This window comes from Saccopteryx bilineata, chromosome 1 (genome assembly GCF_036850765.1).
Source record: "Saccopteryx bilineata isolate mSacBil1 chromosome 1, mSacBil1_pri_phased_curated, whole genome shotgun sequence".
Classification (NCBI taxonomy): Eukaryota; Metazoa; Chordata; class Mammalia; order Chiroptera; family Emballonuridae; genus Saccopteryx; species Saccopteryx bilineata.
Genome location: NC_089490.1, coordinates 316,820,850 through 316,848,658, shown reverse-complemented (window position 1 = coordinate 316,848,658; position 27,809 = coordinate 316,820,850). Strand labels below are relative to the sequence as shown.

The 27,809-nt window shown below is 34.1% G+C and overlaps 1 protein-coding gene across 4 annotated transcripts in view; it reads left to right on the top strand.

The window, feature by feature from the left end:
• DYNC2H1 (dynein cytoplasmic 2 heavy chain 1) overlaps nucleotides 1-27,809 on the top strand; it is a 328,872-nt gene that overhangs the window by 76,456 nt on the left and 224,607 nt on the right. For 3 of the 4 annotated variants that reach the window (XM_066247664.1, XM_066247662.1, XM_066247661.1), the window contains exons 38-52: nucleotides 464-728; nucleotides 1,977-2,184; nucleotides 5,016-5,145; nucleotides 8,368-8,523; nucleotides 9,846-10,105; nucleotides 11,404-11,650; nucleotides 12,816-12,967; nucleotides 13,919-14,063; nucleotides 15,741-15,843; nucleotides 16,417-16,584; nucleotides 19,143-19,273; nucleotides 21,248-21,496; nucleotides 21,996-22,104; nucleotides 25,503-25,616; nucleotides 26,621-26,763. In XM_066247664.1, the coding sequence (XP_066103761.1) occupies nucleotides 464-728; nucleotides 1,977-2,184; nucleotides 5,016-5,145; nucleotides 8,368-8,523; nucleotides 9,846-10,105; nucleotides 11,404-11,650; nucleotides 12,816-12,967; nucleotides 13,919-14,063; nucleotides 15,741-15,843; nucleotides 16,417-16,584; nucleotides 19,143-19,273; nucleotides 21,248-21,496; nucleotides 21,996-22,104; nucleotides 25,503-25,616; nucleotides 26,621-26,763 (2,580 nt within the window). The remainder of the gene's footprint in view (nucleotides 1-463; nucleotides 729-1,976; nucleotides 2,185-5,015; nucleotides 5,146-8,367; nucleotides 8,524-9,845; nucleotides 10,106-11,403; nucleotides 11,651-12,815; nucleotides 12,968-13,918; nucleotides 14,064-15,740; nucleotides 15,844-16,416; nucleotides 16,585-19,142; nucleotides 19,274-21,247; nucleotides 21,497-21,995; nucleotides 22,105-25,502; nucleotides 25,617-26,620; nucleotides 26,764-27,809) is intronic. The other variant, XM_066247663.1, reaches the window with a different exon arrangement.

Below are 27,809 nucleotides of genomic sequence, written 5' to 3'. Positions count from 1 at the left end.
GAGAGACAGAGAGGAAGGATAGGGGGAGGGGTGGAGAAGCAGATGGGCGCTTCTGTGTGCCCTGGCCGGGAATCGAACCCGGGACTTCTGCACACCAGGCCGATGCTCTACCACTGAGCCAACCGGCCAGGGCTCCAGTTTTTATTTTAAGGAGACAATATAAATGAAGGAAGTGAATAAAGTAATATATTATATTTGATGAATGAGTAAAGAACTTAATAAACATATGTTGTCAAATAACTTAGAAACATATGGTTTCTTTTCAGGAAATATTAGTTTTAACGATCACATTGTAAATATATTCAGATTTACTCAAGTATTTTTTTATTTAAGGCTTTATCTTCCACTGAAGAAATAAAAAGCTAAATTTATGTTTTTGGAATATCACTATTATAGAATGAGAGTAGAACTGTGTATGATCATATATTTCAAGTTGTATATGAACATGTTTCTTTTCTACTAGATCAAGAAGGCTTTAGAATTGTACGAACAATTACACCAGAGAATGGGAGTTGTTATTGTTGGTCCAAGTGGTGCTGGAAAATCAACTCTTTGGAGAATGTTAAGAGCAGCACTTCTTAAAATTGGCAAAGTGGTAAAACAATATACCATGAATCCCAAAGCTATGCCCAGACATCAGTTATTAGGCCACATTGACATGGATACAAGGGAATGGTCTGATGGTGTTCTGACAAATAGTGCTCGCCAAGTAGTTCGAGAACCTCAAGGTTGGTTTGTGTTGTGTGACTGATTGCATTACTTAATTTTATAGGATGGTAGATCTTGTCTATAGTGCTGTTCTTATCAAGTCTTATACATGATCATGAACTGCCTTTTAATTATGTACATTGATATTTTACTTTGGAGGGGCTCAAGAGATGCTATCATTTTGAGTTATACTCTATAGCAACTTTTATTATAATAGAAACTCAGATATCTGGGTGAGTTGAAATTGACAGCTAGATTAATTTACAGAATGAATATAAAATTTTTGATTAATGAGTTGATATGTCTCAAAAAGAAACAAAATGACAAAATTTTATTTAGTTTTAAAATTGGTATCTGTGCAAACATTTATCAGTTTGAATAACAATGTTTTAAATTGTTTTAAAAATTAAAGTTATAGAATAGTAGACATCGTGATCTAAATTTTTTGGTTTGGTGTTAAAGAGAGTTTTTTGCCAGAATCAGAGAGGCTTCCCTATGTTTTGTTAGGTCATAATTTAATTAGAGTGATTTTTCTAAGCTAGTGAGTGAAAGGTTTGGAACTCTAACATGTTGAAGGGGTTTTTCAATGCAGTCAATAATATTGCTCTAAGTAGAAACCGGAAATTATGTGTACTCATTTCTCACACTTTTATTGGTGATATTCTTCTCTTTGAATTGTTTCAAAGGTCCTAGTACAGATTGAAACCACTCTCATTTTTAGAGGGATGGATAAAAATGGTATGTCTTATAGAAAGACTGGTATATACAACTTGTTCACTAATTCTTCCCTTTAAAGTCACCTCTTTCCATGGGAAATTCAAATTTTATGTAAGGCACTGAAGAGTGGGTTCTCAATATTTTCTAAAAGAGATATTACATAACAAGCATTCATAGGTTCTCATGACATGGTAGAAGTGGTCTGAAGGATGTCTCACAAGGTTATGGGAATACTACTTAAGTCTTTCACACTGTGTTTTCTTGTAGTGAGATTTCAGTTCTGTATGTTCATAGATTAATAGAGCATTATTACACTGTATATAACTGAGTCTTTGGCCAGCTGGGCCAGGATAGTCCATGGGTTATTTCTCCAGTCCTTTTGAGTACAAATTTACATGAAAAAGTTCAACCTGTTCAATTTTTTGTTCTTCATATTTAGTTTCAGTAATATCATACTTCTAAATAATAAGATAATTATTTTATTCCTTATTTTTAATTATTATCACTGAGTATATTTCTATTCTATCTTTACTTTTATGGTTTGAAAATAGATGTCAGCTCATGGATAATCTGTGATGGTGATATTGATCCTGAATGGATAGAATCTCTGAATTCGGTTCTGGATGATAATCGACTACTTACTATGCCAAGTGGAGAAAGGATTCAGTTTGGCCCAAATGTTAACTTTATATTTGAAACTCATGACTTAAGTTGTGCCTCGCCAGCCACAATATCTAGAATGGGAATGATCTTTCTTAGGTAAACAATAAAGCATTTGCATATAATATATTAGGATATTTTTTAATTATTATTTTGGTTTCATAGCTAAGTGAAAAATGTGTTGTATAAATAATATATAATTTGTCTTTCTCACTTTTTATTAACTCTTTTTTTCTTAGCTTCTAACTCAGAGAGTTTCTGTTTTACTAAAATTATTTCAGCACTATAGTCCTATCACAATTACTAAATAATTTTGTTTGCTTAAGTGAAGCAGCAAGTTTTTAATTTGTTTTCTACTTTTGCTATTACTTTCATTTAAATAATATTATTGGGTTCATAAAAGTGAGCATACTAGTTATGAGCTACAGGCTAATAATTTAAAGCTAAGTATTAATACTTTAATTGTAGAATCTCAGATTTATAGAATTTTAAGACCAATCTAGATTTAAATTACCTTACATATTATAACCCTCTTTGCTTAATATTTTCTTTCTTCTTTGGTGTACCTGGAAGAGGCTTAAAGAGAAGAAATGAATACTAAACTAATTTTATATAAATACAGTAGTCACATATCAGAACATGAACATTTGAGTCAGTTTTATTTTATGAAATGAGTAATGCTTTTACTTTTGGAAATTATGTTTAGAATTTGATACTTATCAGTCTAAATAAAGTGCTCTACTTTTTTAGGGTCATTTAAAGCCATTAGAGGTATTGTATGACAAATGATAGTGTTATTAGGTTGGTTCAAATTAATTGTTTCCAAAATTATTTCATTGTTTACTTCTTTGATGGTATTGTAGAAAACATCTATTTATTAAAAACATTTTTTAAAAATATTTATTTTAGAGAGAGGAAGGGAGAGAGTGCGAGAGAGAGAGAGAGAGAGACAGAAACATCAATCTGTTCCTGTATATGCCCTGACTGGGGATCGAACTGGCAACATCTATGCTTCAGAACAATGCTCTAACCAACTGAGATATCTGGCCAGGACTGAAATCATTTATATTAAACTTGTCATGAACTCTGATTAACATATTGAGGTTTATTATATATAATGTTTATAACTATTTTTTTATAAATGGGTTAATAACGTTTTAAGCAATATCTCATAATTTATCTTATTTCATGTACTAAAATATTGTGAGGAAAAACATGATAAAATGAAAGATTATTAAAATTTAAAATAGTTATTGAATATCTATTATGTATGTGCTATTAAGTTAGACATTTTAGGAGAGACAAAGCAAGAAGGGAATAAAAATAACATTTATGGAGAGCTTGTTTTCACGGAGCATACCTTCAAGTAGAGGAGACACAATCAATATAACAATTATAATAAAGGATAGAATATCAATGAAATACATGATAAGTGGAATGCTGTGGATATTTAGCAGAAGAAAAATACCACATATTGCTGTAGAGGTTTGAAATTTGTTAGTGAACCAGATATTGTTTGTGAGAGGCATAATGAATATATGTGATCTCATGTAAAATATAAATGCATATTAACATTTTTTGTTGCTGTTTGATTAGTTTGTACCTTGATTGTGTTATTCATTTCTTCAGCAGGTATTTATTGAGCATTCCTACACAATAGGCCAAATGAGGACCTTTTCATAATGAAAGAGAATACACCTGAAATTAATACAAGAGAATATTGAATGTAAACTGTAATTGAAATATAAAATTTAAAAATTGTGAAAGAGAGTCCTGTGGTAACCGGTATAAACCAAGGTTATGTTGGACAGACCTCTAGTAGTTGCCATAGGCGTTGTGAAGATGCCATGGACAACACAGACTTGATTCTGAAGGAGCTTATAGTCTTTTTCTTGTCTGTTTTGAGCTGATCTAATGTAACTTAAATATTTACCTTTGATCTTTACATTTTTCTTTTCCTTATTAGACTGGATAGAACTTTAAGAGGAAATATTTAAGAGCTCAGTATTTTATAGTGTTGCTATGAATCAGTGTTGTAAGATAGGAAAAATAATAAATTTGTGAGCCCTTGTCAATTCTAAAATTATTATCCTATGAGTTTTTACTATTATTATTTTGTAATTATGTAAGATATATTTTTGAATATGTCAGTATTATATTTAATATTAGCTATTGGATGTTAATCATACAATTAAGTGCCTTGCTAAAATAATTTTATTTTGCTTAGAAAGATTTTAATAATGCCATGGGAATTTAGGTAGTTACCTTTTTTGAGATAGAGAAAAAGAAAAATTTTTTGAAGATGTGTGTTAAAATTCAGTACCTCTTGAACTCTAATGTGCATTTGAATCATCCAGGGATTTTTTTAAAGTGAATATTTTGCTTCAGTATGTCTGGGATGGGATTTAGGATTCTGTATTTCCAACAGGCAGGCCATACTTTTAGTAAGAAGGGTTTAGTCTACTTTTTGGCTAAGTTGCAGATAAGTTATTCTTTAGTTTATATTTATAGTAATATAGATGAAGTTTATTTGCTTTATTTTACAGGAAATTATACTTTTGTATATGTGTGTGCCGTATTTCCCTATGTATAAGACACTTTTTTTAGAAGTGGTTGTAGATATTTTTACTTGTATTTCTGGCTTTTTTGCACTTACTGCCTTTTTTCAAATTTCATGTCCCAAGATTAGGGTGTGTCTTATACATGGGAGCATCTTATACATGGGGAAATATGGTGTATGTGTATGTGTGTGTGTAAATGTATATATGCATAACTAATATATGTACACACAGTCACAGAAGTTACTCAAGTCAACTCTTGTATACTAGCAGATATATGTATAGAATAATGTTAATTGGACCAGAAATTTATTTTGAAAATAGATTGACAATTTCTTCTTAATTCCTTATGTGTATGTTAATCTGTTTTAGTGATGAAGAAACAGATATTAATTCTCTGATAAAATCTTGGTTGAGGAATCAGCCTCCTGAATATAGGAATAACCTTGAAAACTGGATTGGAGATTATTTCGGAAAAGCTTCACAATGGGTGCTAAAGCAGGTAAGTTAACCCTAATGTTTCATAATTAGTCATTTCAAGGAAAAGTGTAGTGAGTGAGAGTGTTGCTTACATACAGCTGTCTTTGAGTAGCACTCTGCCAGAATATGGCGGTGTAGTGACAGGTAAAGGATTTCATTGCTGTCCATCTATACTGATTGGCATAATGTTATATTATGTTAGTCTTACACACTTTAATTCGTCCACCCATAATATCTCGCACTGCTTACCTAGAAATCTTGAATATTGGAATGTCTTTCAAATTTTAATAGCAAAACCATCTTGTTACTTTTTACTGTGTCTGTAAGTACTCATGGATATATCATGCTAATGGTGATGTCAAATTACTACTAAAGCAGGACAGATATGCGGAGTTACTAAAGCAGGACAGTGATGGAGAGTTATTTATAGTATTATTAAAACATTTGTTTATTTAACAGAAATTTATTAAATAACTCAAGTATGTCAAGAATACCACAAAAGGAGACTTTGAGAGTTGAACACTGACAGGACAATCCCTTTTCCTGAGAAAGTTTTTCTAATGGAGGAAAATTTTAGAAAAGTTTTAAAGACTACACTTAATTTTGAATTTGAAGCATGACTAGAAGTTTAATGTGCAAAAAGTATAGTGGGGAGCTTTCAGAGATATTCTACATCATTTTTCAGACTTTTCTGGGTCTTTCTTTTATGTCATTGCTTTTATGAAAAATATAAACAAAAATAGTGGAAATCTGGTGATGAAAAAAGACTTGAGTTGGTGGTGAGCACATACAATACAGTGTACAGATGATGTGCTGTGGAATTGTGCACCTAAAACCAGTGTAATTTTGTTAACAAGTGTCACTTCAATAAATTCTATAAAAAGGAAAAAAAATAGAGGAAATAAACATCAGTGAAGTTTTTTAAAGTATCTGTTAAAATGAACTTGATTTAGAGATTAATACTTTGCAATTAACAAGACATACATAGAAATGGAGATCTTAATTTAGTTTTTGCAACCTTTTTCTTTTCTGACTTTATAAGGATGCAGGATGAAGGAAATAGGGTTTTGTGCAAAGCGATGCTTATGAGATGGGTTTCCCTGAAGGCCTCAGGGAAAGGACCACTCCAACCAACCCTCAGTCTGATTGAGCTGTCTCCTCTGTTGTTCTTTTGTAGCAATGTACAGTGTCTCTCAACTATATTATAATTGCTCACCTTCAATTATAAGCACTTTGTGGGCACTTATTGTATCCCCAGAACAAAGTATATTAATAACAGAGTAGTTAATAAATGAGAGCATATGTGCTTAATTAAATATCTGATGCCTATGTTATGACACCTTTTCAGTAGACATGTTGTTATTTCATTAATATAAAACATGCAAAGCCTAATAAGGTTCTCCAGTTCAAATACCTTGAGGTCATCTACTTGCATGCTTTAAATGTTGGAATGAGAAATAGAAATGACGCTAGATTAAATATATAAATATATAGGTGTTTGTGACTGTAGAAATGATGACAGGATAAGAATATTAAGGAGGGAGTGGATATTAAAGAATTAGAAAAATAAACTAATTTGTTTTGAGGTTGGATCCCTGTTACTGTTCACCATGTTCAGATTCTCAGAGATATACCATGATGGATGTTCTAGCCAAATGTTGATTTATTTATAATTAGTTTTTTGCTTTCTTGTATTAATTTAGCAAATTAGAAAATTTGGAGGAAATATTTGGGTTTTCTTTCTGCATGGCCTAAGCAGTTGGATTTCTACCCATCTCCTTTTTTTTTTTTGGCTCTTTCTCTCATTTCTCCATTCTTACAAAAGTATTTATTATGCAGGCAGAGTGGTTTTCTAAAAAATTCAAATTGGATCAATTTACCCTCTTAAGAAAAGTTTAGCCTGACCAGTCGGTCGCACAGTGGATAGAGCATCAGACTGGGACATGGAGGACCCAGGTTTGAAACTCCGAGGTTACTGTCTTGAGCACAGGCTCATCCGACTTGAGCATGGGCTCACAAGCTTGAGCGCTGGGTCACTGGCTTAAGTATGGGATCGTAGACATGACCCCATGGTTGCTGGTTTGAGCCCAATGGTTGCTGGCTTGAAACCCAAGGTAGCTGGCTTGAGCAAGGGGTCACTTGACTGCTGTAGCCTCTGATCAAGGCACACATGAGAAAGCAATCAATGAATGACTAAGGTGCCTCAGCGAAGAATTGATGCTTCTCATCTCTCTCCCTTCCTGTCTGTCTGTCCCTATCTGTTCCTCTCTCTTACTCTTTCTCTATCTCTTGTCAAAAACAACAGCAATAGAAAAACACTTTAATGGCAGGAAAATAAATTTTGCAGTCCTTACCATAGTCTATATAATCCTGCACACTCAGCCCCTGCCTACCTCTCTGACTTAAACCACTCTTCCCTTGCTTATTCGGGCATCTGCTTCTTTTAATTCTGTATCTCTACCCAGGGCTTGCATTTGCATATGTTGCATGGCCACATAGATCACACTTTTCAGATGTCAGTTCAGTATCACCTTTTTCAAAGAGGCCTTGAGCCCTCAGTCTGACTTCCCTTTTCTGGAAACACTTTGTTCTGCTGCTCTATAGCTTTTCCACAACTTGTTAACCGTCTCCTTTACGAGACTTCAGTTCTGTGATAAAAATAGTCTGTTTAGAACATTAAAAAAACACCTAGCACTACATATTCTAATGCCTAATTAGTTCTCAGTAAATATTTTTAGATTAGTGAGAATTCTTTTCTAGCTCCCTAGAGTTACACAGGGTGTCCAGAGGACTGCAGATCAAAACATCTATACAACTTCAGTCTAAAAGTTTTATTTAAAAAATCTATGTAGAGAGAAAGCTCCAACTGGTGTTTCATTTAAGCTTGCTTTTACTAGACTTGCTTGTTCAGTGCAGTTGTTCTGGCCCTTGCCTCTAGCTTCTTTCTTAACAAGAAAAAGAAATGAAGTGCTATTCTTTTTAGTTCAAGGCTCATTGATTTATTTTTTATATTCTGCTTAGGAAGTATCTATTTGAGGTCTCCAGTACTTAGTTATTTATGATTACTTTTTATTTTCAAAGTTTGTTTTGTATATATAAATTGAATAAAATCTAAACTTTCTGCAAATTGAAAAGGGGGATAAATGAAAAGGTGATTTATAGAAGAGATGTGAATGTCAATCTGTATGGTTCTAAGTTAACTAATCAATTGTGTTTTGTCTGTACCATGGATTTTAATTAACAGAATGACTATGTAGTAGAAACAAGTTTGGTTGGGACTGTGATGAATGGTTTGTCCCATCTACATGGATGCAAAGATCATGACCAATTTATTATTAATCTCATAAGGGGACTTGGTGGAAATCTGAACATGAAATCACGTCTGGAATTCACCAAAGAGGTAATACATTTTAAAGCCTATATTCAATCTGCATTTAAAAAAAATGTCAAGTCTGACTTGTGGTGGTGCAGTGGGTAAAGTGTCGATCTGGAACACTGAGGTTGCTGGTTTGAAACCCTGGGCTTGCCTGGTCAGGGCACATATGGGAGTTAATGCTTCCTTCTCCTCCCCTCTTCTCTCTCTCTCTTTCTCTCTTCCTTCCCTTCCTTTATTTCTCCTCTCTAAAATGAATAAATAAAATCTTTAAAAATATTTTATTGACTCTTAATTGTCAAAATACAGTGACTTAACTATAAGGTACAGAACTTTTTAATTTTGAAATTGTATATTCTATAGAAAAATAATGCATTTACCACATGATATACATGCACATGCATACATATTTTTCTCTTTTGAATTAGTTTGTATTTTATTATATGATTATAATTTTATATAATTATATTTTAGTAGGCTAAAATTTGGAACACATCTTTTTTGTTAGACATTTTTGAACCTACTTAACTACATGAAAAAATATAATTATGTATTTATTTTAATCTTAGAATAACATATTTTTTAAATTACTTATTAGGAAGAATTAATCATAAATATTTGCTTAAATAAATGTAAAGGTTTAATTCACCTAAGTTGTTTATATAATTGAATTCTACATATGAAGGTGTTTCTTACTATTGGCTTCCATTGAAATAATTGAACATATATTTCTCTGAGTTGACTCCAATATTATATTTCTTCATTTCTATAATTTTGTTTTTTCCTTGATACCATAATTTATTGCTTTCTCTATTGTTTTCCTTACCATGGTCATTCTTTTGTAAGAAACATCTCATTGTTACCACTCAGTGCCATATTACATATTGCATGTAGGCAGATATTCTGTTGCCAAAATTCAGAATAAAGGTGTTGAAGACTAGCACTGGGAGATAACTCTGTTTTATATCTGGGGAGATAACAGTTTTCAGAGTGGGAAAGAAGAATAACAGGTTGAGAGCTTTGAGCAATGGTGGTAACAGTGGAATTGGCAGTATCAGAATATGGTGGAAATGGAGGTCTAGGAGTCCTACATTGTGTAAGCTATAGTTTAGTGCTCATAAGCACTCAAAACTTGAATGGATTTGTACCTTGGTATATATTAATATATATAGATGACATTTATTTGCTTAAATGTCATCATTTAGAGAATAATATTTGAGATATAATGTTACTTTAATTATGTGAACTTTTTGAACTGAGATGTTTCACTTTGGGACATTTACCTTAAAGAATTAAAATTTCACATTTTCTGGAATATATGAAAACCTGTTGAACTTTTTCCTCCTAAGGTTTTTAATTGGGCACGAGAATCTCCTCCAGACTTTCACAAACCATTGGACACCTACTATGACTCGAGTAGAGGACGATTAGCATCTTATGTGCTGAAGAAGCCAGAAAACTTGACTGCTGATGATTTCCATAACGGCCAAGCACTCCCAGTCATTCTGACTCCTGACATGCAGCGAGGTCTGGATTATTTCAAACCTTGGTTAAGTTCTGAGACTAAACAGCCATTTATTCTTGTAGGACCAGAAGGATGTGGCAAAGGGTAAGAGCATAAAAATGTTGATGGAGGTGCATATTGTGAATTCATGCTTTTCTCCTCTTTTAAGATGATTTAACAGGTTTTGTTACCTTTTTTGTTGTTGTTAAACTGGCACTTATATTTTTAAAAAGGACTCTTTTATTGTCACTACTTATAAAAATAATATGACTGTAGAGAAAAATGTTTTTTTCCCTGCTAAGCTGTATGTTTCTTAATGGAAAAAGAACAATCTGGATGATACTTATAGAAAGAGTCTGTTCATAAAAATCACAACAAATGAATACCTTAGATGCACTAAAAAATTAATATTTGCTTTACTTATAAAGAGTGAATTATTTTTTAATAAATTTTTTGGGTTGACGGTTAATTCCCCTTTAATCTCTTCTGCTTCCCCCCACTTCCCTCTTGTAACCCCTGTTCTGTTGTCTGTATATATGGGGTATTTTCCCCTTTGCTTAATCCCTTCAACTGAAAAGATGAATCTTGATGCTATCTCTATTTGAAATAGCTTTTAATTAAGTAGAATTCAGCCTATTTTTAGTGCCTACTGAGTATAGTTTCTGTAAGTAAAGGAGATGTGGATTATTAGTTTCACATTTCTAGTAGTAATTTAAAAATTCTATAAAGTTAAAGTAATTTTTTATTTTTAAAGGGACAGAGAGAGAGTCAGAGGGATAGATAGGGACAGACAGACAGGAAGGTAGAGAGATGAGAAGCATCAATCGTCAGTTTTTTGTTTGACACCTTAGTTGTTCATTGATTGCTCTCTCATATGTGCCTTCACCACGGGCCTTCAGCAGACTGAGTAACCCCTTGCTCAAGCCAGAGTCCTTGGGTTCAAGCTGGTGAGCTTTGCTCAAACCAGATGAGCCCACGCTCAAGCTGGTAACCTCGGGGTCTTGAACCTGGGTTCTCCGCATCCCATTCCGACGCTCTATCCACTGCGCCACCGCCTGGACAGGCTAAAGTAATTTTTCTTAACTTGGATAACTTAATATCTTAAAATCTTTCCAACTGTTGGAAAACAGTTGGTGTCTTTAATATATATTTTATTAAACTAAATTATTTTCGTAAACTTTTTTGTGTGTGAAAGTGTCCCAAGATTGCCTTAAAATATGAATATATTTTCCCAATCTATTCAATAAAAATTAGAAAGTTATTATATTTGTGTTTACGTCCCCCTTAAATAGCATCATACATAATTTAGAAAATGAAATATTTATAACATAGAAATTTTATATTGGATAGAAAAAGTATTTTGCTAGTTGCATTTTCAAAGTTAAATGTCATATCTTTCATAGGATGCTGCTCAGGTATGCCTTTTCCCAGCTCCGGTCCACTCAAATTGCTACAGTTCACTGTAGTGCACAAACTACGTCCCGACATCTCCTGCAGAAACTGAGCCAGACCTGCATGGTGATCAGTACTAACACTGGGCGAGTATACAGACCAAAAGACTGTGAGAGACTTGTTTTGTACTTAAAAGATATCAACCTACCCAAACTTGATAAGTGGGGGACCAGTACTCTGGTAGCTTTCCTGCAACAGGTGAGTCTTACGCTTGAAGTGTTATTATATAATTGACAACCAATTTAGTTTCATTTACTTTTCTTATAGATAGAAAAACCTTCTGCTCTCCTCCTTAGAGCCAGTCTTATCTGGCATGTGCCATGGAATTTAAACTCTTGAAACATCTCTGTCTTATTCTAGATCTTCTTCCTGTGATCTTCCTCCCTTTAGAGCAGTGGTTCTCAACCTTTCTAATGCCGTGACCCCGCAATACAGTTCCTCATGTTGCAGTGACCCCAAACCAAAAAATAATTTTGGTGGCTACTTCATAACTGTAATTTTGCTACAGTTATGATTCGGAATGTAAATACCTGATATGCATTATGTATTTTCCGATGGCTTTAGGTGACCCCGTCTGGGTCGCGACCCACAGGTTGAGAACCGCTGCTTTAGAAGTTAGCATTACTTAGAGTTGATATATGACAGGTAGAGTGAAAACAGCCTTTACTCTATACCTATTTACAAATCCTTTATTCCTAAAAGAAGGGAAGCAGAAGCTGAGGCTGGTGCTGGAGTTGGGGAAGCTTTTGCCTTAGGTTTTTAGGTATGCATTCTTCTGAGAGCAGTTAGATCTCCTCAGTCATGCCCCTTTCTGGCTGCTTTAGTTCATTAGCCTTCCTCTTTGCCTGTGTAGGTGTTAGAGACCAATCTCAGTCAGTGTAGAAGATTGTATTTTTGTATCTGACTTACATTAGATTAAAAACCCTAAATTCTAAATGAAAATTCATTATGCTTATATATCTTCAAATTTACCTTTACTACAAACTGCAAAATAGAATAAAATATTTATAGAAAAAATATTTTCCTTATATTTTTAAAAAATATTTTTTCCTCATATTTTTTCTGACTTCTTTCACTTTTCTTTTTATATTTGCTGGTGGATTTATACTATCATCTGGATTTTAATGTTTATTAGAGAGAAAGCATCTTAAAAATGATAATCCAGTTAACATTCATTAAACACGGTCTTATACAGTATTATTTTTCAATGATATAAGACTTTAAAATATATTTCAATTTTATATTTTTGAGACAGGTAGAAGATGATGATTGCATTTGGAAACATTTGAATATTATGCAAAATATATCATGATTAGAAAATCTTAAGCATTAAACTTTTATTTTAAAATTTATTTTGAAATAGGTGTTGACATATCAAGGATTTTATGATGAAAATTTAGAATGGGTTGGTTTCGAAAACATTCACATTGTGGCTTCAATGTCAGCTGGAGGAAGACTCGGAAGGCATAAACTTACTACCAGATTTACTTCCATTGTTCGTCTTTGTGCTATAGAGTATGTATCTTAGTGCTTTAACTCATTTTAAAATTTGGAATATACAAATAGTAAAACTTAAGCTCTTATACTAACGTTTTTTCCTGCCCTTCTCAAACTATTGACAATATTTTAGGATAATAAAGGGTTTAAACAACAATTCTTATATATTAGAAATAAAACAGAACGGTTTTGTATTGTCTCTTCTAAAATATCAGTATCAGGAATCAGAATGATAGATTTTAGATTTAAAGGTTTTATGATCTTATAAAACAAAAATGCTATCAGATTTTATGATGGTAACTAAACAGAGAATTTAAATGTGAAAAAAGTAGAGTTAGGCTATATTAGAGGCCGATAGCATCGTTTCTAAAACATCCACCCATCTCCGTGGCCTGTAATTGTGACAGGACTTCTGAGTTTTATGGTTATGGCACTGTCTGCTCTGCTCTGTTTTTCCTTGTAAAGTCTAGATATTATGTTTTCATGCTAATTATAACCATCTATTAACAGTCTTCTTCTAGAAATGTTACAGCCACCAATTAAGCTGTATTGAGATAGATTTTAATTTGGGAGAAAAAGATTGATTTTACTTGTATTTGTTCCACTTTATGGTTCTTATTTGGATTACTGCCCTATGTACAAGCTCAACATAATTCAAATTGTTTTTTCTGAAGCAACCTTTTTTTTTAGCCCTTTTTAAAGATTAGTGGTTTTTCATATAATTATGTTTTAAGTAATTTTGTTGGAATCCTCTATTAGGATTCTTAGTATTAAACAACAGATAATTAGAGATATAATTTGGTTGAAGTGAGAATAGAGAGTTTGGTGTTAGCTCCTGGGAAAATCTGGAGGTATCTAGGTCTCAAGGCAGCACAGATTGAAAACCACTGCTATAACATTAAAATAATAATTTAGGATAATGATTTATTTCAACTTCTTCTTTATATTTATTTTAACTTTCTTTTTCAGTTACCCAGAAAGAGAGCAGTTGCAGACAATTTATGGAGCATATTTGGAACCAGTTTTACATAAAAATTTGAAGAATCATTCTATTTGGGGTTCTTCATCAAAAATTCATCTCTTAGCAGGATCAATGGTACAAGTGTATGAACAGGTATAAATATGTATGTATATTGTAGTTTTCATATCTATATGTATCACTTCCAAAGGACTGTCTTTAATCCTGACCCGTGTTGTTATTCAGGCTTTCTCTTCCTGTTGTTTGAGTGTAAGCTCTGTGAGGTCAGATGCTCTTCCTCCTTTATTCACTACTGTATCACCACACAGTGTTTCAAGTAGACACTCAATAATACTGACTGAATGAATCAGTGGATGAATGGTTATTCCTCTATCAGCTCAAATTTAGAATATTTAAAATGGAGTTTATCTTTTTTCCAAAACTAGATATTTCTCCTGACTTCTTTTAGTTTCCAGTTTCTGTTTTCCAGGGTTTTTTTTTTTTAAGTGGGAGGATGGGAGATAGTGAGACAAACTCCTGCATGCACCCCAACTGGGATCCATCCGGCAAACCCTGTCTGGGGCCAATGCTGGAATCAACCGACCTATCCTGTGTTCAGGGCTGACATTTGAACCAGTCAACTGACTGCAGGGGAGGGGAAGAGAAATAGATGGTCACTTCTCACATCGCTTCTTATATTTGCCCTGATCAGGGATTGAACCTGGGATGTCCATATGCCAGGCCAACACTCTATCCACAGAACCAACTGTTTAGGGTCCTGTCTTCCAGGTTTCAAACCCAAGAGTAGTCTTTCATGTTTCTTTCTTTCCTGTTACCTATGAGGAAATGTCTAAAGTATCCTTCCTTGTAAGTGTGATAACACTTGAGAATAGGCATTAAGGATGGCAGAAGACATTTGTTGAGTACATTATCTTTCCAGCACTAGTCCTAGTGATGCAAAGATGATGGAGTCTCTATACTTTTGAAGTTTACAGTCTAATGAGGGACTAGTCGTATAAATAAACTATTAATACAGTGTCATGAGTATAACAGCAGCATACACTAGTTACAGAGAAAGCACAGAAGAGGAAATAATATTGTTGTATGTAGTAGTTGTTAAGGGGAGGTAAAATGTGATCTGAATTTTGAAAAATGAATAAAAATATACAAAATGGATGGCGATGAAAGGTCTTCCTAGGTAAAGCCAATAGTATAAATATTTGAAAGTTATGAGAGTGATTGTGGAAGATGCTTTTTATAGTACTAGAGTAGAAGTAGGCAGGGATAAGTTAGAAAGCAAGAACATTATTATTCTTTTAAATTAACTCAAATGTTCAGTGATCAAGACCAGAATAAGAACAGTGGTTCTGTCTATACACAGGAAGGGACAGGCTCTAGACTGGTAATATATTGGAGAGTGATACTTTGATATGTTCAAAGTTCAGTGGCTTCTTAAACATAGTAGCTCTGTGGTTCCTACCATTAAAAATGGTTCTTACCCAGGCCTTGAGTGCCTTGGAATTGCAACCACCATTTTTTAAAGCTTAGGTTTGAATTTTTTTCTATAGCAGTGTTTTTTACCCTTTTATTTTATGTTTGCATGGACAGTCTTTGGCAGTTTGTTGTAGCCTTGTAACATCCCTTCTTATATGATGTTTTTAGTTGCATAAAGTATAACATACCAGATAACTAAGAAAATCAATGAAATTGCAATACAGTTTTATCCACCAATAGAAACTAGCATTTCTGTGAGCCTAAGGTGGTTGAAAAATGTATAGCATGATTATATAACTAAGAAAGTAGACAGATTATTTACCATAATTTCTTTTTCAGGTGCGCGCCAAATTTACAGTTGATGATTATAGTCACTATTTTTTTACTCCTTGCATCCTTACCCAGTGGGTTCTTGGCTTGTTCAGATACGATTTAGAAGGAGGTGAGTTTTGCCTTCATGATTTAAAATCACTTATTTTTCTTAGAATGCCACAATATGTATGTGTTTGTGTGTGTGTCTTTATGCTGTATATTGTGTTTGTGATAGATGCATTAAATGAGTATTGTTATGATTTATATTTAAAAAAAACTATAAGTAAAATAACAACATAAAATTAAATAAATATTAAGTTTAAACATTAATATTAAAATTTTAATTTTTTTTATGTTTTCTAATCTAAACTATATGATTGTTATGATTAAAACATGATTTTGGGGAAAAAATGAAATTATTATTCTCTGTAGCCAAAGCATGTTTAAAATGTTTTTTAGGATTGATATATTTATTAAACAAGAGATAATAGTACTTAAAGGATACTTTAAATAACCAAATAAGTTACCAACTTGTTAACACAATAAATTTAAACTTTTTCTCTTTTTTTCTATCTGTCTGATGACAAAACCATGGTATGTAGATTTTCATTCTCTTTTTTTTTCTGATAGTATGTTGAAACTGACCATTTTAAAATCATTTTAATTTTATTACAATTAAAGACCATTTTACCTTTTTTTTTAGAATCTTCAAACCATCCACCAGATTATGTATTAGAAATTGTAGCATATGAAGCACAGCGCTTATTTCGTGACAAAATTGTTAGTGCAAAGGAACTTCATTTATTCGACAGCATTTTAACATCAGTGTTTCAAGGAGATTGGGGGTCCGATATATTAGACAACATGGCAGGTAATATAGTTACTGAGTGTATGTTAATATAGAAATGTTATGAGAACTTTACCAGTAGTGTGAGTTCATATATCTAAACAAATAAAAACTTTGGATACTTTTATTTCATTTTTATTTTTTATATAGATTTCAGAATAATCTTGTTTATATGTGTAAGCAATATTGCTGAGCTTTTGTTAGGAATTGATTTAACTCTTTATATATACTTGTTTGAGAGAGTTGACATCTTTATTATGTTGAGTATTCTAGTCCATGGACATGATATATCTGTTCATTTATTAGTCTTAGTCTCTCTCTCTCTCTCTCTCTTTTTTTTTTTTTTTTGCGAGCTAGCCAGAGAGAGAGAGACAGAAAGATGAACAGGAAGGGAGATGAGAAGCACCAACTCACAGTTGCGACACTTAGTTGTTCATTGGTTTCTTTATTTTCTTTTATCAGTTTTGTGTAGTTTATAGCAGGGGTCTCAAACTCGTGGCCCGCCAAACAATTTTGTGCAGCCCGCAACTAATCCACGAAGTTCAAAATATTTTGGATAAAATTAAGTAAGCCTAGGGGCCTACTTGTATTTTTCATTTCTCTAGCATCCTAGCTAGATATTAGCTTAGTTAACAGTAGTTGTGATGTGAACTACAGTTTCTGGTCGTTTTGTGACACTGAGTAAACTGCATGTACGATTGTGCTTGTTGTACTGATTTTTTTTTGTTTTCAACTGCAGTGAGAAAAGTGTTGCCTAACAGTTGCCTTTTGTAGACCTAGTGCGGCCCACCGAACGGCTGTGATCTTGCTCTGCGGCCCACATGCTGAGTTGAGTTTGAGACCCCTGGTTTATAGCATATAAGTCCTATGCATATTTTGTTAGATTAACACCTAAGATTTATATTGATTGTAATTGTCCTGAGTAACTTTAAAGGTTGACTATATTAAGTGAAGAAGAGGGGAAGGACATTCCAGCTAAGGAAAAACACTGTGTAAAGAACCAAAGGCTTGAGAAAGCTGGATTATATAATGAGGCAGAGAGGGAGAAAGGAGATTCAAGCAGTCTGTGGAGGTAGATTGTAAAGGGCCTTGATTAGGAGAATTGTGTTTTTTGACAGTGGGAAATGATATGTGATATTGGAGTGGTGTGGTACAATCAGATCTTGTTTGTATGTTACTCTCATATCAGTGACGACATAGTTGAGGGGCAGAGACTTGGAGCAGGGTTACAAGGTAGGAGGCTACTGCATTAGTCCAGGTGAGAAATGATGAGATGTAAAGATAATGAGTTTAGTTTTAGATGTGTTTGAGTGTTTGCAAGCTTTCTGAGTGTCTTTTGGGAACCTACATGAAGTTTATCGCTCTATAAAGGTAGGTAGTTGTTTTACCACTTATCTCTAACAAAGTACAATGTTTAAATACATGTATGTGTTAAGTAACTGTTTAATGAATGAAGATGTGAATTATATGTTTATCAAGCAATTGGAAATATGGGACTGTCGTAGAGCTTGGGAAACTTGCCAGGGATGAGTGTGAATGAGTTTGTGGTATATAAATAGTTGATAATTTAAACCACAGAATAAGATTAAATAATTCAAATGGAGTGTTTAGAATTAAAGAAAAGCTGTCTGAATTTGATCCCAGGGAATATAAACATATAAGGGATAAACAGAAAACTGAAAAGGAGTAGTGATTGTGACTTTTGAGTATGGTCATGTGGATCCAAGGAAAAATATTCACTAGGCGCTGCACACAGAAAAGATCTACCAAAGAGATTTAGACTTGGCGATTAGGATGGAATTGTTGTTCCCAAATAAGAGTTTTAGTCTAATGGTTTCCAAAGAGAGAAGGTAATGAAGAACGACAGTAAGAAGATCGTGTAGGAAACGTGATGGTGAAGGGTTGCAGAGGAACATGAGGGAGCTTGGGTTTAGGGAGAGTTAGGCTGGTGCTGAGCTGGGCATGTGACAAGGACAATACTTGGTGGATCAGTTTCCGAGGTAATGGGAGGGAAAAGTTCAGTAAAACGGAGCAGATCTTTCTTGTATGGTAACAGGAACATTGCTATAGATAAATTTCAGGAGCATTTGTATGATTTTTGTTTTCTAACTAAAATTTATTTAATTTTCTTTTATTTTAGAAGTTAGGGCCCTTGGTGGTATTAGTACATCTATGTTCTTTCTCAAGGAGAGTTTTGAGATTATTTTATTTTCTTGCTAATTTTATGTTATTTTTAAACTATAAATTTTATATAACAATTCTTGAAAAGGAGAAGAGAAATGGGATGGAGTAGAAGGGGAAAGTTATAAGGAATCATTTTTAGGGGTGAGTGATGTGGGATGCAGAGATAAACAGGGGTCCCATCAGGTGGTTTTCAGATGGAGTTTGATGTAGCAACTTAAGTCTTTGTATCTTAACTGATGTTATTGATCTTCCTAAGTACCTTTTAAAATAATTTTTTTTCCTTTCTGCAGATGATTTTATTTGACCTAATTAATTAAAAAATAATTTGATGAGCAGTGTATTTTTATGATGTTCCAATTACAAATATTACATATAAAACAGTAATTTTATTTTTACAGATAGTTTCTATGTCACATGGGGAGCCCGACATGACTCAGGAGCAGGGGCAGCCTCAGGACAACCAATGCCTCCACATGGAAAACCACTTGGAAAACTAAATTCTGCAGACCTCAAGGATGTTATTAAAAGGGTATAATATGAACCATGGATTTGAATTGGGACTTTGTTACTATTATAGTCAATTTTAAAAATAAGCTTTTTTTAATGTGTGACAGAGACAGAGAGAGAGAGAGAGAGAGAGAGAGAGAGAGAGTCAGACAGACAGGAAGGGAAAGTGGTGAGAAGCATCAATTCTTTGTTGTGGCTCCTTAGTCTCCTTGGTGGTTCATTGATTGCTTTTTCATATGTGCCTTGATTGGGGACTGTGCAGAGTGACCCCTTGCTCAAGCCAGCAACCTTGGGCTCAAGCCAGTGACCTTGGGTTTTAAGCCAGTGACCTTTGGACTCAAGCCAGTGACCATGGGGTCATGTCTATGATCCCACACTCAAGCTAGCGAACTTGCGCTCAGGCTGGTGAGCCTGCGCTCAAGCTGGATGAGCCTGCACTCAAGCCGGTAACCTTGGGGTTTTGAACCTGAGTCCTCCACGTCCCAGTCCGATGCTTTATCCACTGCACTACCACCTGGTCAGACTAAAAATATGCTTTTTGGGGCCTGGAGTGTGAGATTATAGACTACATATAGCTGGTTATTTTGTAAATTAGTCTAGTGTGGCTGATCTGACTAGACACACACATACACAGATATATGTAAAATTTCTGAGATACATAATATTAGAAATATTAATAAGGCTTACCATTAACTGGGAAATCATCTATAGCAGTGGTGTCACACCTGAGTGAACAAGAGAGCCAGAAAATGTACTGATTTCTGAGTTCTACACCAGGGAAGTCTGATTCAGTAGCTGGGGCCCAACAAATCTGAATTTCTCAGCAGCTTTCAGGTGATATTAGTGCCACTGATGTACTGAAACCCTGAATAGTGCTGTCCTAGACAGTTCGTTAATTTTAATTACATTAAAGAAGAAAAAACAGTGTTACATTTGATTGCTTTAAAAATTAATATTTGTATTGGAAGTTAGTGTGGGTTGTATTTCAAGAAAAGTTTTTCACGTCTGGTGATTTGATTGATTTGCCTGGAACAGATATTGCAAAGTTAGGAATGCTCAGAGTTAAGTATGTACAGTCTAGTCTTCTCTCTCTTCCTTCACTCCATCGCATAGTTCATTGCAGGGCTGACTACCTGTGTGTGGCTTTTCACTCATCTTCAAGCAGATGAGAGTTCAAAAAATACTTTTTAGGCACTAGGCTTCTAGGTTTTGGACTGTTATGTATGGTCTGTGCACACTGATTTGATTTTTAACAACTGGTAAAATTTGAGAACTTATAAAGTTTTTATAATTAGCCTGGTGTCTCACACTGCTTTTTACTAATTATAGTAATTGTGATCAGAAGTAACTGATTATTGTGGACCCTTGAACTTGTTTGATATAATACACATTTTTCTTTAGAAAGTGCCATGCCCTGGCCGGTTGGCTCAGTGGTAGAGCGTCGGCCTAGCGTGAGGAGGACCCGGGTTCGATTCCCGGCCAGGGCACACAGGAGAAGCGCCCATTTGCTTCTCCACCCCTCCGCCGCGCTTTCCTCTCTGTCTCTCTCTCTTCTCCTCCCGCAGCCAAGGCTCCATTGGAGCAAAGATGGCCCGGGCGCTGGGGATGGCTCCTTGGCCTCTGCCCCAGGCGCTAGAGTGGCTCTGGTCACAACATGGCGATGCCCAGGATGGGCAGAGCATTGCCTCCTGGTGGGCAGAGCATTGCCCCTGGTGGGCGTGCCAGGTGGATCCCGGTCGGGCGCATGTGGGAGTCTGTCTGACTGTCTCTCCCTGTTTCCAGCTTCAGAAAAATGAAAAAAAAAAAAAAAAAAAAAAGAAAGTGCCATTAAGATGGATTATTAGAGAAACTATAGAGTGTGTGATTTCATGTAATCACTTAACCCCTGTTCTTTAGTGCATCAAAAGTTAATATCTTAATCCAGATATTAACATTTTTATTATGTAATTTGGGATTTTATTAATTATAAAATATTCTTTGTGCTTTTTTTTTAAAGGGTCTTATTCATTATGGACGAGATAACCAGAATTTAAATATTTTACTTTTTCAAGAAGTCCTGGAGTATATGTCTAGGATAGATAGAGTGCTGAGTTTTCCTGGAGGTTCGCTTCTCCTAGCGGGACGCAGTGGTGTGGGCCGTCGGACCATCACTTCCTTAGTCAGTCATATGCATGGAGCAGTGCTCTTTTCTCCAAAGATGTCCAGAGGATATGGACTCAAGCAGTTCAAAAATGATCTCAGATATGTGAGTTACTCATCTTTTGCATTATTTGATTTTAAATCACAGTTATTATTCTTTAAAGATTTTTAAGTCTCTGATATGCAACAGTCTTTCTTTTAATTTTGACTATTTCCCCATAATTATTAGAAAATCATGTTATTACATACAGATAAGAAAAATACCCTTATTAGTATTTCAAACTCCTGAAGATAGAATGTTAGATGGACATGAAAGAAAAAAAAGGAAGGAATTTATATGGGATATATATGGGTTTATCTAAAAATTATCTTCTAGCTGTTGTTTATTGTCCTAGATATAAAATAACTAAAATTTCCCCCAAATAGCATTGTTCATGGTCTGGATTTACTTTCCAAACTATATAACTAACATTTGATTTTTAATTTTTATTACTAATATACAAATAAAGAAAGAGGAATAAAGTGACTTAGCTTGCATACAGAATGAAACTTTGTAACGGTCCCCAAAATGTTCAACGGTACCAAACTCACCCTCGGTTGTGCAGGTGCTGCACCTCGCAGGCGTTGAAGCTCAGCACGTGGTGCTGCTTCTTGAGGATTACCAGTTCGTGCATCCTGCATTTTTGGAGATGATCAATAGCCTTTTGTCTTCAGGCAAGTGAATGGCTGCTCTTCATAGAAAATTAAGTTATAATCTAAAAATGAAGCAAGTAAAATGTCCTTGTGTAAAATTGTGTTTCAGAGAACTTTTGACACAGCTTTGATTAAGGTAACGTGGGGTTAAACATTCTCAGAGCAGGAGAATTAAGAAACTTTTTTCTATAAAACCAAAAGATTGGAGAATTATATAAAATTGTTATTAATAATGAATTATTAGTGAACATACTGAAAGAGTGTTCTCATTTGCTTTTGGTGATCTGTTATAACCTTTTGGGAAAGTTAATAACCCGTACTTTTTTAAAAAATGCCATATCTTTTGATATAGTGAATATCTGTAGAAGTTTAACCTACAGAAATTAAAGAACTAGTATGTAAGAAAATATGTAATATAATTTATAATAAACATGTGTTCCTCATTAGTGGAATGGTTGATTAATTATGGGTTAGCCTTAATGTGGACATATGAATACAAATCTATTCCAGATAATATGAGATCTTACTTTTCTCAGGTCATGGTATACTCCTGTTGTTTCTGGAACCACCTGACCTTTCTGGTGGTTTCCTGGACAGAATATCTTCAGTTTCTCATATTTTCCTTATTTTGAAAATTTAGGAAATTTGTTAGAATCTCTTTATAATGAATAATCACTATTAGTAGAATTTGTATGTGATAGGTTAGGTTAGTTTTTTTTTTTTTTCTGAAGCTGGAAACGGGGAGAGACAGACAGACTCCCACATGCGCCCGACCGGGATCCACCCGGCACACCCAACAGGGGCGATGCTCTGCCCACCAGGGGGCGATGCTCTGCCCCTCCGGGGCGTCGCTCTGTTGCGACCAGAGCCACTCTAGTGCCTGGGGCAGAGGCCAAGGAGCCATCCCCAGCGCCCGAGCCATCTTTGCTCTAATGGAGCTTCGGCTGTGGGAGGAGAAGAGAGAGACAGAGAGGAAGGAGAGGGGGAGGGGTGGAGAAGCAGATGGGCGCTTCTCCTGTGTGCCCTGTCCGGTAATCGAACCCAGGACTTCTGCACGCCAGGCCGACGCTCTACCACTGAGCCAACTGGCCAGGGCCTGATAGGTTAGTTTTAAACTTAGACCAAGAGTCTTTATTTATTTAAGTACAAAGTAAAGCTTGTTCAATGCAAGTTTCAGCTGTATCGGTTCTTCCATTATGGGGACCCTAGTACAGTTAAATGGTACTCATGTTTGACTCAGTTATTAATAAATCCTTGTTTTGTATCATGCTAGGTATATTTTGGATAAAAAAGTCTTTTCTTTAGAATTAAACAGCTTTGGTTGAAAAAGTTTTTAACTTATAATGTGAAGTATTTATACTTTAGTGTCCAAATGAGAAGTGTGTATTAGGTCTCTAGTTCAACAAGTGGTAGGTCAATTTCTGTTAAAAAAGTTAGGGGTTGCCTGACCTGTGGTGGCACAGTGGATAAAGCGTCAACCTGGAAATGCTGAGGTCGCCGGTTCAAAACCCTGGGCTTGCTTGGTCAAGGCACATATGGGAGTTGATGCTTCCAGCTCCTCCCGTTTCTCTCTCTCTCCTCTTAAAAATGAATAAATAAAATTTTAAAAAAAAGAAAAAAAAGTTAGGGGTTAATGGCACAGTGAAATTGGTAGGCCTTGAGCAAGCTTGAAGTATTTGTGGTCTTTTTACAGAACTACATCTTCTGATTTTTAAGGCGTATATTCTACCATATTTTTCGCTCTATTAGACACACCTGACCATAAGACACACCTAGGGTTTTAAGGAGGAAAATAAGAGAAAAGATATTATGAACCAAATGGTGTGTTAAAGTATTTAATAAAATGCTGTATTTTTTTGCTCCATAAGATGCATGGGCATTTTCCCTTCCATTTTTTGGGGAAAGAAATTGTGTCTTATGGAGCGAAAAATACGTAATTCTTGCACATTGCTTAAATTGTCACTAGATGGAGACCTTGTTCATTTTGACTGAGATGCTAGTGACTAGCAGACCAGCTTACAGGCTTTTTTTCCCCCTGAAAGCAAACAGCTGGATAAGCATTCACCCAGTAATTATTGTATATCATGATAAATTGGTCTTTATTTTCAAGATACAAGTGCAGAAATCATAGCTAAAGTTAAATTTTGCCAATGTTTTTGACAAAAGATATGTTTGAGAATACTTCCAGAAAAGGTATTGAATAGGTCTTTGTCACTTTTTAAAAATAATTTCAAATTCTTACTCCCTGTTTTGTGTGATATATAAGTAGAGTCAGATTTCTTCGCTAACATAAGGTATCAAAAGTATCTTTGTATAGCTGCAATTTAGAGAAAGACATAAATGAAATGTATGTGTGCATCTGTTTGAATATGTACAAGCTTGGTGAATTGTGATGGTCTAATACTCTGAGTTGAGCCTAAAGAAAACTAGAAATCAAGCTATGATGGGCTTTATGTTAGTACAGTGATTTGGATCTATAGCAAAAGAATTTTCACTTAATCTTATAGTTCTATAAACTATAACTATATTGGTTTAACAAATATTTATTAAACACCTGTTATGTGCTGGAGCCTGTGCTAAATATTGGATTTATGGAGGTGAGTGAGACATGGTTCAAGCCCTCTGGCAAATGCTTGTAGTCTTAATCAACTTGCCTTTCATCATTCTGTTGTCTAGTAGCAGTTCATAGATTAGTTCTTCTGATTTCTAGTACAAATTTATTCATCGATCCATTCAGTTGTTTATTTATTGATCTAACAAGTTTGTGTTCCTGATACTTTGCTAACAGAGTTTCTAGGGTTAATATTGAACATGATCAAGTATTTGTCCTCTGGGAGTTCAAAATCTAATTATCTGGCAAGAGAAGTAATTCATTCATTATTAAAAGATGTGATAAATACTAAATAGTGACATTTTTTGATATTAAGTTTAAAAGAGTCTTTTACCTAGCATATGGTGGTAAGGAAAGGCGTGTGGGCATAGCATTTGGCAAAATAGTATCTTGAATGATAAACGTTAAATTTGGAGGAGGATAAGTGTCATCTGAGAAAGAGTGTGGGTTTATATTTCCAGAAAGAGAGAGTATATAATTTTATTTGTGGAAAACAAAGAAGTTCATTGAGGTTAGGACACAGGTCTTGTGCAGGAGGGTTGACTGAGACCTAGAAAGGCTGATAAATGGATAGATTATGAACTGTCTTGAATGTCTTGCTTAGGAGTTTGAATTTTATCAAATGAAGGCAAAAGATATAGATTTATGAATAATACTGATGTAATAAGGTTTGTATATTTTTGGAAACAAAGATTGACTAAGGGCAGATTACTTAATAAAAAAATTACAAGAGCATTATGTACATAAAATATATTTTGAATTAGTGTAATACAGTTAAAATTCAAAGGAATGTGATATTTTTCTATAGGTGAAGTTCCTGGACTCTATACCCTTGAAGAATTAGAGCCTTTACTGTTACCTCTTAAAGATAAAGCTTCGCAGGATGGAATTTTTGGACCAATTTTTAATTACTTCACATATAGTAAGTGACATAATTTACAATCAATTCAAACTCTGGTTTATGTGAATCAAAACCATTTAATTTAACCTTGTTTTCTATAGATTCTTTTATTCTTTTTTTGGAGGGGGGCAGCGTTTAGAAAATAAAATAGCCTAAAAGCTAATCTAAAATAAAAACATGTTAGCAAGATTTTATCTAAAGGGAAAGATGAAACTAGTGTTTTTTAAAATACTTACTTTGGTGCTCTTTTTTCATGTGGTAAAATTATTGCTTATACATCTATCTTAGAGAATTAATGAAATATTTAGATTGTGCCTGACTCTATAAATTTTTAAAAAAATGTGTAACTTATTACAGAAGTTTTATGTGTCCTGAAGATATCTGAAATTGACTAAATAAAAAATAAGACAAATATAACACTGCTCAGATATTATTATTATGTTTATCTTTATTTTTCTAAACGAACATTTATTATTGGTGGAATTGAGAAAGTTGTTAAAGGGCTACTTTCCCTTCTCTCTCCTTGAAGTTTACAAGGAAATTCTACCACACCTTTAAGAAACAGATCATCCCAATGCTACTTCGAACTCTTTCAGAACATAGAAAATGAAAGTTTCCAAATTCCTTTTTAAAGGGAAAAGATCTTTTTCTTAAAACAAAACCAGAGATCAATTTTGCTTGTGAATATTAAATGAAAATACTTGAAAGAAAATTATAAAATAGAATCCAGTATTCATTTGAAAACTAACACAAAACAGTAATATAGTATATACACTTACCTTCTTCATGACTATCCTTCTGGGTATTTTTTGTTACTATGTGCACATATACAGACACATACATACAAGTATTTTTTAACTAAAATAAAAATCATACTGTAATACTGTTGTATAACTTTATTTAATAATTAGCTCTTACTATTACATTTTAGAAAATTTTAATCTCATAAAACTAGACCATATGTAGGTTTCCCTAATTATTATTACTGTAATATTCCATAATTACAATTTTCTTATCTTTTTTAGGAATTCAGCAAAACTTGCATGTTGTCTTGATAATGGATTCTGCAAATTTAAACTTCACAATAAACTGTGAGAGTAATCCAGCATTGCATAAGAAATGCCAGGTGTTATGGATGGGGGGTTGGTCAGGTAGCAGCATGAAGAAAGTAAGTTTAACATTTTAATGTGAAAATAAAAGATAACCACATTTTTTTGAAGTTACTGATTTTCAAAACTTCCCTTTGGTGTTTGATATAATAATTGCCTCAGTTGTGGCACTTGGACACATCTCATGTTTTAGGATAACTCTATTTTCTTTATATTCTTGTATGATAGTTGAGTCTAGAATTTTAGAAGATTATGTTTATAAGAACCACAGAGATATTTATTGGGCTATAAAATATGTGTATATTTCACTAGCCTATCGTAGGCTAGCTTATAATAAATTACAGTAATAATTTAATAATTTTTTTAAATTAAAAAATTTAATTCTTTAAAAGAAATCTATTACTGCTATGCAATTTGTGTTAAATAAGAGATGTCAGACATCCAAGTTGCAAGGCTGAGAAAGCATCTGGATATGTGTACCTGGAGTTCAGGGCATACAGGTAAAACTTTGGGAATTAGACTATAGGTAGTATTTAAAGCTATGATAATAAATGATGTCACCAATTAATGTTGACAAAGAGGGAATAGAATAAAGACTGAACCCTAGAGCACTTTAAAATTAAGAAATAGAAATGAACAATAGAAACCTGCAAAGGATACTAAAAAGGGACTGCTAGGGGATAGGAGGAAAACCAGGAGAACGTGAAGACAAGCCAAGGCTAGAAGCCTAGAGGCCAAGCCGAGACAAGTGAAGCCTGGCAGTCAAGCCCAGAAGACAGACGAAGACAGCAGTTCAAAGGAATGAGGAAGGGTTAACTAGAACACATAAAAGTAGATGAGGCCTGGAAATTAATCATTGGATTTGACAACATGGAGGTCATTGTTGATTTTGATAAAGCAGTTTGAATTAGTAGTGGAAAAAGCCATATTGGAATACATTTCAAAAAAAGTGAGAAGAGAGGTGAATATGGTCACTTCTTTTAATCATTTTTTTATACAGTAGAAGAGAGAAATGAGTCAGTAACTGGAGGGAGTAAGCATAAAAATATATATATATATTTTTTGGTTTTAATATAGATAAACCATAGCCTATTTATATGCAAAA